At 46.0% G+C, this 11553-nt stretch overlaps 1 protein-coding gene across 1 annotated transcript in view; it reads right to left on the reverse strand.

Moving 5' to 3' along the window:
* Positions 1-996: 996 nt before the first annotated feature.
* Positions 997-11553, reverse strand: part of SYT16 (synaptotagmin 16) — a 100253-nt gene continuing 89696 nt past the window's right edge. The window contains exons 8-9 of the mRNA XM_005417945.2: positions 3304-3419; positions 997-2023 (exon numbers count right to left, since the gene is read on the reverse strand). Of these exons, the coding sequence (XP_005418002.1) occupies positions 1826-2023; positions 3304-3419 (314 nt within the window). The 3' untranslated portion in view covers positions 997-1825. The remainder of the gene's footprint in view (positions 2024-3303; positions 3420-11553) is intronic.

The raw sequence follows: 11553 nt of genomic DNA on the forward strand, positions 1-11553 counted from the left end.
TGCAGATTATTCTGTCTGCCTCCTTGGCCAGACAGAGCCTCTGTGACACCAAGTGATAACCTGTGAGTGCCCTCAGGGCCTGTTTAGCCTGGATGTGACAAAAACCAGCACCAAGGACCAATTTTGGTCAAACAGCCAGTGCCAAAATTTGCATTAGTTAGATTTGCACAGCACCATTGAAGCAAAGGAAGTGGCTATGGTGCAGGGGGAGGCAAAATTTGGTGCCAGGTCTCTGTAAATGGCAAAAACAAACCATGAAGTGACTCAGTACAGACAAACCTCTTCAGCAAAATATTTCCTGTGTCTTGCTGTCATCAGCAGGTATGGAAAAAAGACAGTCCTCTCCTAGAGAGTGTGGGGAATGGGAGATTGGGCAGCTGATAGCATTTGGAGATCTCAGCACCTCACTGCCTACATTCCACTGAGGAGGAACACTCTCCTTTGTGTCACACACAGCACTGCAACAACAACCACTTAGCCAAGCAGCAGACTGAGACACATCCTCCATCCATCATCTCCATGACTTCAGCTCCCAGAGACAGGAAAAGAGATTAAAATGGAAAAGGACAGCGCAGTCTGAAAAGTAACCACGTGACAGTGTCATCACCTCATCCAGCAAGGCTGCTCCTTGCATTGCTCTCAGTTGGAGGCAGGAAGTACAATTCTTTTCAGCAGAGCCAGCAGCCCCTCTGGATCCTGCTCCTGGCCTGCAAGAGAGCTCCTTCCCCAGGTTAGGAGCCATGGTCTGGCATCCTCTACTGCTCAGCATGCCAAAACCAGTCCCCTTCCATATCCCAAGGAGATATTACAGGAGATTTGAAGAACCCTCAGCAAACTGAGTAGTGCTTTGCTGAATCACAGAAAAAGCACAGGCCTGAAGCCCTCTCCTGTAATGGACAGAAAAACCACAGGCCTGAAGCCCTCTCCAGTAATGCTCACAGGAATGCTTTTCTGAACAAATCTCACTTCTAAAAATCATACTGACACATGGGCAAAACAATGCAGAAATGAGTGATTCAGGCACAAAGGTGGCTGTGCAGTTTGTTCTGTTCTTTTTTTTTTTTGGTATTTGTGATGACAGAAGCCATAACTTCAAGTAAACATCTAAACATGCATTGTATAATGCAATATAAAACTGATGCTTGTTATCTCTTGTGCAAACCTATGTCAATGCAGGCTAACAGGTCCACAGGGTGCCTAATTAAAAATACCAGTAGTATTTAGTCCTTATATCAATTTTTAGTACAGAAGAACAGTAAGAATGTCTAGGCACTTAAAAGTTGACAGAGAATTCAAGAGTGCTTTCTCATGCTGCCTGAAAAATATATCATCCAGTCTACAGTGGTATCAAATGCTTTTTTCTAGGACTTAGAAACACGATAATAAAAGGGAGAGGATGTGCTCTGCATGCAGGTTAGCTTTTCTGTGAGCTATCTGCGTGGCAAGAATATTTGCAAACTTCATTAATACAAATAAGGGAAAAGGGGGAAGTGAGAGTTTACCCCAGAAGAAAACAGCATCACATCAGAATCAGTCTGTGGTGATTAAGCCTATAGAAAAATGAGCAAGACAATGTCCAAGGAAAGGATTTTCCAAGTATTCCCACTGCTTCTTACTAGGGTTATACGGATGTAGAAAATGCAGGGCAGGCTGGTAAGGCAAGAACTAAACTTGCTTCCCAGGCCTTGCCACGTTTGATACCCACAGCTGCTGCCACTGAGGGGGCAGGTTAAAGCTGTGTGCCCTGCCAGAGCTGGATTCTGCTGGCAGAGAGCAAGGAGAGACAGCCCTTTGTGCCAGCACCTGCAGGCTGCCCTGGTGCCCACTAGGACTCCAGCAGCGTGTGCCACCTGCAGACCTGTGTCCCCGGTGCCTCCCTCATCTCCTGCCAGTGGCTCTGCTCCTCCTCCCCGCTGCTGCTGTGGCCCAGGGAGATCCAGCCCAGCATCTCCTTGCGCTTCAGGCCGCGCCTGCTGTAGATGGAGATCAGCAGGGTGACCTCAGAGAGCTGGAAGAGGGCGACCTGTGGTGGGGAAGATGAAACAGGAAAGCTTTATAAATATGACTGGAAAGAATTTTGAGAATATGGGAACTATAAGTGAGATTGAAATGAAAGCAAGCTTTGAGATACCTTAGTTACTGAACAACTGGAAAACAATGGTGTGGCCGGACTGAAGGTGACCCCCTTTTGATGGAACAATACCCTCTGCTTGCAGACAGGTCCAAGGGTCAGAGCAGACCCTACTTGCTCAGCAAAAGGGGTCCAAGGAGAAGTTTTTAAGGTTTAAAATGCAACACAGTATGGTAATGTAATGATTCCTATAGGCTGTATGTAAATGCTATAGGATTTGTATATTGTACTAGGTTGGTTAGTGACAATTAGAATATTCAAGACAGAAGAATTATTGTATTGTAACGGGAACCTCACTCTCTGATCCTCTTACTCTCTCATCCTCTTTACCACACTCTTGCCTTCTCTCTCTGTACCACTGTTCCAGATTGCAAGGCAAGATGTATTCTATCACTATCTGTATGGCAGCTGTCTTTTGTCATTGGGCAGTTTGCCTTATCTCTGTGAGTGATCAGAATCACTCCTCCCTCGGGAGGGGACATCTGCTGATAACAGCCATTGAATGTCACTGCATGGCTGATAAGAACTACAGCATCCCACTGGGACATGTGAGCCCAGAGGGAGGAGCCAAGCATTCCTACCTGGATATAATCTGGAGATTCTGGAACCCCAGCGCAGCTTCTCCACTGGATTTCCCAGAGGAACAGCAGCTGCCTCTTCCACTGGATCTTCAGAGGATGACTACACCCTTTTCTACAGGACCCCTGCTCCAGCAGAACCACCCCTGACACTGCAGGAGGGCTGCAGCCACAATTCCAATGGGACTGCTGCCAACACCCTGACCCACAGGGTGTCAGGTTGTGTTCTCACTCTGTCAGTGTTGTTCTAGTAGACTGCATTGTTTTATTTTATCCTTTTATTTTTCTTCCCTATTAAAGAACTGTTATTCCTGCTCCCATATTTTTGCCTGAGAGCCCCTTAATTTAAAATTTACAGCAATTTGGAGGGGTGGGGAGGGTTTACATTCTCCATTTCAGGGGAAGCTCCTGCCTTCCTCAGCAGACTCCTGTCTTTCCAAACTGAGACAACCACTCTCTTTACTTCTCTTGGGCCTGCTCTGAGCAAAGGGCACGCAGGCCCTTTGCAATAAACCATGAATGCCATGACCTTGTTTCAGAGATCTCTCATCTTGGTCTGTCCTGACTGTCCTACACCCCGTGGCTCCTACAGACCTGGAAGATGAAAGTCTCCTTGTAGACAGGGTTGGGCTGTGCCCGGCGAATCGAGGTCTTGCAGCGAGACATCTCCTGACCCACCGAGTTGCGCAGGCAGAGCTTTCCATAGGTGTCTAAGACAGAAAAAAAGAGGAAATGGCATGTTTGGGGCAGGTGAGAGGGTGAATGAAAGACCCAGGCAGTCAAAAAACACCCCCAAAAACCATCCAAGTAGAGTAGTTTAATCTGCAGTGAACAGCAGATGGGGGCTGGATGGCGCTCATGGTAAAATCCATGGGATGAGAAGCAGAAGATGAAAGCACCTCTGTGATTTTCTCATATTCAGCTGAGGAGAAAAGAAAACTGATGCATGTTTCAGCCTCACTCTGCTCCAGTATATATCACAGTTGAGACAGCCACCATGCACAGAGTATCACCATACAATTTGAGAAGGTTTTAAACATTCCCCCAAACAGAATAACACCAAACCACATCAGAAGGCTTCAAACATCTGCCCATACAGAATAACATCATGTCACTTCAGAAGGCTGCAAGGGTCTGCTCTTTCTTTTCTTTAACCCAACCTTTTATCCCCCTCCTGTTCATGCATTGCGCCATTGTGCCCTCTGTTCCCTTTGGTGGTTGTTCAGCACACCTGGGCACTCCATGGCTCATTGCTGTCAGTGCTGCTCACCTGCTTTTCACAGCTGTGCCCACTGGGGATGAGGCTCTGCCACAGTTCCACTCCCAACCACCACAAACTGAGTACCTACACCACCCTCTTGGAAAGAACAGGATATCAGGTACCCAGTGCTAGCAAAACTGTGTAAACAAAACCATGACCATCTCTATGGATTCTACACTTCAAATGGTGTCTCCACCTTCCCTTCCTCTCCCTCACAATCAAGCTTCATTGGGGCTGCCTTACCCAGGCTTCCCTCAGTTGCCCTTGCTTCTCCACCACTCTCTGTGATTTATTGTTTAAGATACCAAAAAATAAGGGCCTTGAAAAGGAGGGGAAAAAACCCCACATAAACAGTGAAATGATTTGGTCTCCCATAATAGTTTCATATTTTTTCCAAATTCTCATATTACTTTTTTGGTGAGTCAAATTTATTTACAATTTAAGCCCATACAAGAAGCAAAACATGCTTAGCAAACGCAAGGAAGGGATGGTCCAATTTAGTGCTGCTGTAAATCTACTCTTTAAATTCCTACTGCCTCCTGTATTAATCAGTTCTCCTCTCTTACATGGTTGCTAATACTGTGGTGTCAGAGCTCCCAGTGCTCCACAGACCCAGCTCAGTGTAAGTTTTCACCTCCATCTGCACATGACAGTGACAGATTGCTTGGCTAGACAAGTCCTCTGCTAACCTCTTCATAATCTGTGCCTGCAAGTGAGTATTATTTCAGAGTGTGCTGAAGATAGGAAATAAATAACAAGCCTCCATCTCTTGTCTGCAGCATTTCTACCCTCTCCTGTTCCCGTTTGATGTGCTATTTTACGCACTTATCTACTGAGCAACACAAGGTGTGAAATTGCACTTCAGGTGTGAAAACACTTCCACGTCTCCAAAGCAGGGCTTCCCGCTCCTCTCAAACTGTTCCCCTGAAAAAGCTGTCAGGAGGCTGACAATCAAGGAGCAAATTGTGAGCCTGCACAGCTGTACAGCTATCGAGTTACTGCGGGGAAAGTTCAGCCCAGTCATTAGCTGGGGGTGCCAGCTTGGCTCCCAGCACAACGCTGGGGATGGAGAGGATCTTGCCAGCAAAGACCAACTAGTCACACAGAAAGGGAAAGCTCTGATTCAATTTCCTGATTGTGTCTGGGAAGGAAAAAAACCCACTTTACTGAAAGGTGTAATTTCCACTAATTTCCACTGTAATATTCAGTGTTGAGGGACTGAAATCTGTAACAACTTCAGGCTCATCAGGAACACAAAGCCCAAGAGAGGACCCTCTGTTCCAGCTTGACTCAATGTGAAAGCAGACACAACTCCTACAGTGTTTGTAGGGATGTCACTGTACTTGGCACTGATAAACAACAATGTGCACTGAAGCATTCCTCATGTGTAAGTCCTGGCTGCTGGTCTAGACTGCAGGCAACTCCCTGAAAATAAAGATAAGTAGGGGCTTTCTGGATTTTTTAAAATGTATTCATTGGGGTTTTTTTGGGTTTTTTTTCTGAAAAGGGGATTTCAAAATTTTGGAAGAACTCCACCAGGCTGATTTTTAAATACAAACAAGTAGGTAATTAGTATAATTGAACTTCTCAAACAGAGAAGTACATTCTCTGTTTGAACTTCAAAATTTTTCTTTCTTTTGACAACCAACCCAGCATTACCTTCCTATGCTATTTTAGGGAAAGGTGTCCCACACATGCCTGCATCTCTTTTTCTAAGAAGACAGGGAAAGCACTGAGGTCTAGATTTTACTTTTAGTATGCCTTGCTGTCATACTTCCTTCTGACTTTCACCAGTTCTGGCAGCTCAGGTGGGATTCATCACACCTAACTGCAGGCACATCCATCTGAACAGTGCCCAAAGGAGTCAACCAATTCATAATCCAAAAAGCAGATGCCATAATTCAGCACAGATCTCACAGACAGTGATACCAGTACAGATGATTTAGGTGTTAACACTAAAGCAAGTGCCACAGCTAAAGCACCTCGTGGGATACTGTTTCAGCATGTCCCAGTTAATTTTGCAGGCAATGAATGGATGAGAGTCTTACAGTCATAACCTCCAGGATGTCACATCCTTGACTGAGGCCTCAACTTCTGCAAGAGAGGGATAACACAGCTGGCTTTGAGGAAAAATAACCAGCACACCACCAATGAGTTAAAGTCAGAAAAGTTGGCTTTTTCTTTAATATATGTCACATTTCTACCTAATTCTACACCAAGACCCCGTCTGTTCAGTACCAAGGTGGATGGGGATTCTGCATGTATCCTCTGGATCAGGCTGGAAGGAGACTCTACTCAAGGCAGAGCTAATACCAGGAGCCCTATTCACCCCCAAGAAAACACAGGCACAAAGCCAGTGCAAGTCACAACTAAATCAGGCTGCAAATTCTCCTCAAGTTTATTCCACTGGGTGTATTTTACCAGCCAAACGAATCAAGCTTGCCTGAACAGAAATAAAAGAGTAGGTGTGGATCATATATTTAGCATCTGAAATCTGCTTTGCAGAGTTGGTACATATGAGGCTGAGCTGTTATTCTGCTTCACTAACTAAATTTTAAGATTGTAGTTTTCCCCTCCTTCATTGTGCTCTTTGCAGCTTCTTTTTGGGTATCTCATCAGAAAACACAGCTTTTCTTGTGATCCACTCTGGTCCTCTGGGATGGAAAGCTCTCCCCTCCTGTTGACTTTGCCAAAGAAAATCCATCCCCAGTTACACAGTGAAATTAGTGTAGCTACAGCAAGGATGAACTTGACGATTTACTGAGGAATGTATGTGTAAGAGCATCTCTTCATTATGAAGGCAAACATTTTCCACCTAATTACATGCTCAGGTTCAGTAATGGCCTCATTACCGGGTGTCTCAGCACTCCGTGCTCTTCAGAGTGTTTACTTTTGTGCCACCTCCATCAAGCACAAAAGGAAAAGAGATTAGGGCTGACACTCTTTAAAATGCCCAAGTGCTCACCTTCTGCTTAGGCACCCGTCTCACTAAGTGAGGAAGAGTGAGACCTCTAAATATCTGGGAGTGTCTGAGACTGCAGCTTGCCCACGGTTACACAGAAGTCTGTGAAGAATCAAGAACAAAGTCTAATTTTGCCAAGACCAATTTTAGCACGGCATCTACCAGGCTCTCCTTTCCACGCAGGTTTTGGAAGAGAAGTTCTCGCTGCATTCAGAGCATTTTTACTCTGAACTCATCTTACCTCTCTGGTATGAGTGGATGGCACAATGTCCACGTATACATAAAATACCAACATCTCAGCATTTAATACCAGACTGAAAAGCACTAAATCAAGGAATGGTGTAATACACCAGACACATTTTGGGCTAGTGCTGCATCTTCTTACTCCAGAGGGTTGGGCAAACCTCTCCTCTGTCTCCATCAACCATCAAACACCTCTGGAGAGCTCATCTGCAAAGACAATCAGTTTTTCCAGGATTCTTCTAATGACCCATTTCTGTCATGATTCTTCTGAGGGAACTAACTGATAATGACAACTCAGGGGAATAATCAGCTGTAATTTATGCATTCCTGTTTTTGGAGCAGGGACCATAGCGAGAGCGTTCTGCTTTCACTTACACTAAGCACCACCATTATTAGTAAAGCCGACCCGTGAGCAACAGCACTGCAAGTACAAAAGCATCCAACCCCCCTGCTTGAATTTATATTTAGAAAGGAAGTAAACAACCAAAGACTCCTGACCCCTCACGTCTGAGGACTGCAGGGCACCGCACAGCGCCGCACGGACTTTCCCACCCGCGCTCCAGGCGAGCCAGCTCATTTCCAAAAGCAGGATAACCATGTCAGCATGCTGCAATCCAGACTAATAACAGCCACAGCAGAAGAAAGCCTTGGGCCTGGAGCTTAATTTCCCCCAGCTGGCAAGCCCACGCTCCCAGCCTACATAATGAACGGCAGCGCCGCGTGGCAGAGCAGCCCCAGAGCCCCACTCTGTGCTGCTCTGTACAGGCAGCTCCATGTGAGCTCTCAGTCTGAGGCCCACAAGACCATTAGTGATGCCTTTGCCTCCCCTTTCAACCAGCAGTGGGGCAGAACTCTCAACATTCACACTCTGAGCTGGGCTCACTGCAGCTGGATCAGTAAAATAGCAGGGTGGAGGATTAGACCCGAGCTTTTGATCCCAACCCCATGTCATGAAAGTCTGGATTAAGGCAGTTTATGGCCTACTGTATAAATCATACAAGAGCTAGGAGCTGCCTACTACATTGCTGAGAAGCCAACTTTCCTTTCCCTATTCCACCAAGCCTCTTCTCAGGTTCCCTCTCCCGGGGCTGGCAGCTCTCTCACAAGGGAGAGGCTGGGAGCTGGCAACCTTCACAACATGTGAGTCATCAGAGAACAGACCAGCAGTGCCTTTAATTTAAAATGCAGCAGAAAAGAATGCCCTGGTCCCTGGAAGCACTGTTCCAGGGAGAGGAATTGCTGGCATCAGTGACATGCAAGAGGGGCAGGAGATGAGGGCTCCCTGGAAGAGACTGCACAGGTCTCTCAGGAAGGGAAGCTCCTCCTGGAGCACCTAGGAGCTCAGTGATCCTCCTCTGCTGCCTCAACACCCCATGTCCACGCCATTCCACAGCACCTGCCCTCTCCTGGGACACGTGTCAGCTGCAGAGCTGGTTCACCACCTGCCTGCACTGCCAGCCCTGGGGAGGTGCAGCTCCAGCCCGGACTGACACAGCCACAGCAGAGCACAGGCGCCTCTCGGGATGTACAGCCTGACTCTCCTCTAAAAAGGGCATTTCTACTCCTTCCCACATTAGTGCATTGCTGCTGCCTCAGAGAGGCGGTTGGGGCTTTACCAGGGAAAGCAGGGATGCACAGCTGAGCAGATCAGGAAGGATACACACCTGCCCAGCAACGGGAGCAGCAGGATGTAAGGATACTTAAGCCCGGCTTTTGTCACCTGCAGCAGCAGTGCCCGTGGGCATGGCTGGATTACACAGCCTGTGATCAGATCTCCTGCAGCTCGGCAGTGCCACTGCAGATTGCCACTAAACATCCAGCTCCAGCTGAAATTTGGAATTAGGATGGTACCACTCTGGTAGAAATGGCTTTTTTCTTCTACCCGTTTTGGGAGTGGACAAATTTTCTTGTTCACAGCCATGGGAGTGGGAGAGCATCACCATCCATCCACTTTGTCCTTTGATTCAGAAAGATCTTGATTTCCATACCCAGCAACTGTATCATGGACTAGGCTTTTCACAGACCTTCTAGAAACCTAAAGCTATTGGAAACATTACTGGATAACCACATACTATCCCAGGATGTTTAATTACTATGGAATATCCATCCCCCGCAAAAATCTCACAGTTGCTCCTTGAAAGTCCCTTTTTCACTTGTTTTGAGTGTGACACTTGTTCTCCTAAGCCTACTCAGTCCCAGGTCCCACATGTGGTGGGAAAGCTGTACCCAGCCAGCCCCATCCACCCAACAGCACCCAGTTACACACAGAGCAGTAAATCCATGAAAATATGGCATGTGCTGCTTCTCTTACAAATACTCTCAAATCTCCAGGGATTTGTGACTCAGGAACTTCCTCAGCCAGAGGCTTTGTATTTAACAATCCTCTGTGGAACTTTCTCTGTGGATTTCTCCTGTGCTGCACAGAACTGAAGCAGGCTTACAGCATCCATGGCATTCTGTAGGGAGGAATTTGACAGCTCAGGTGAAGAGCTGTCTCCTCTTCAGAACCTGCTCCTTCCTCTCTTCCTTTTACCATCCTTTGGTTTTGTATCAGGAGAAGACAGCGAATTTCTGTTGTTAATTCCATTTCTCAATGACACTTAGAGACCACAGTGAGTCCTCCCCCACCTCCTTTTGTTGTAGCATGTAGGAGGCACAGTCTATTCAGCTGGAAGCTGCTCCCATTCCCTGATTGTCTCCAACACTCCTCACCACATCTTTCCACTCCTGCCATATTCTGTTTGAACAGAGGAAGACAGAACTGTACATGGTGTTCATTACACCAGTGAATGTATATTTACAATCAAACACCAATTTTCCATTTTGTCCACCTTTAACTTTGGGGCTTTTTTTCACTACTATTGGTGACCCTTGAGTTGACATTTTCCTGCAGCTATTTGCCATGAGCCTAATGTTTCACTCCCAAGTGGCTCTGAGTCCATCCTGCTCACGTTTGAATTCCACCTGTGTCCCCATGCAATATCTTACACTCATCCCCACTTCCTCTTCCACCTCACTGCCCAGCTGCTCATTACTGAGACATTCTCCTGGGGCTCCTTGCATCTGGCCTCATCTTTTCCACCCAGAACAAAGCTTCCTCAGCTGTTCTTATTATAAGCTTATTCCAGCTATATTCATGGATGGGCAACAAGAATGTGCACAAGGAGAGGTGGTTTTCTGCAATCTTACTGTCACTGACTGGCAAGCAGTCAGCAGCAAGAAGCTTCCCAGCACATCTCCTGCTCTGTTATCCAATGTCTGGAGGACTGAATCCATCCCAGCTTGCCCTGGCCCTCCTCTATTACTGATGACATGGGAACATGAATCACAAAGCTTTAGGAGTTCAAGCAAGTTCCCTGCTCAGAGCAAGATATGCAGGTTAAAAGTTAATTTATTTTATTCAGCATCCTGGCCTGCTTTGAAGTAATTAAAGGAATTAACCTGTGCCTTTGTTCTCCAGGAATGTAACAGGGTTAATAACTTTTCTTCTCTGAAAAATAAGCTGATAAAATAAAATCCACTAATGGCTTTTAAGCACTCTGATTCCAGAGCAAATAGGATCCTGATTTAAAGATCCTAATTTTCCTATGGGAACATTTTCTGTACTTGTTGGCATCGTTCCCTGTGGCTCAGGTAGATGTTTGTTTTCAGACAGGTCTTTACTTGAAGAATTTCTCCTGTTCCCCATAGAAATCCTGATAGCTTGTTCTCTCCCCTCCTGTCTTTTCCAGCATCAGTGTATTGTATTTGTTTAATGGGGTTAATATGCTGCTGGTATAATAATGATCATGCACGGATGCAATTATTATGTGTGATTAATTCTGCAGCTGCCAAAAAGCTTGGAGGACTTTTCTTAGGCGAGGGAATAACTTCACCATAGTTCTTCTCACACTGCATTACACACAGACATAAACCCCAAAAGAAATGCAGAAGGGAACAGAAGGAAGGCTGGATTAGAGGAGACAGAGCTGCCCCCAGCAGAGCAGCTGATGAAGGTTTAGCATCACATGGGCAGACACATTTCTGTGCTTTGTGTTTATGCACTGGCTAGCTCAAATGATTCCTGGTCCATCACTGTGATCCCAAGGTATTACTTCCATGCACATTGTATGTAACTGGTTATAAATTTTTAAAGACGTTTCTGCCAATGGTGTAGCCTTCTCTTGCTATTTTTCTTTTTAAATAAACACCCTTTAAACGTACACACTGCATTTTGTTCTAAGAAGATGAGAGACCACAGACCAAAATATGAACTACAAAATGCTAGCACAGGTTAATGTTTTTTACAAGAAGCAAGGAGAATGAGGTGCACAGCACACAAGCCATTAGCACTAAAATACCAACAGTGTCCACATCTGACAAAGCTGTGGCTGCTTTT

The sequence above is a fragment of the Geospiza fortis genome, unplaced genomic scaffold (assembly GCF_000277835.1).
Source record: "Geospiza fortis unplaced genomic scaffold, GeoFor_1.0 scaffold23, whole genome shotgun sequence".
Taxonomy (NCBI): domain Eukaryota; kingdom Metazoa; phylum Chordata; class Aves; order Passeriformes; family Thraupidae; genus Geospiza; species Geospiza fortis.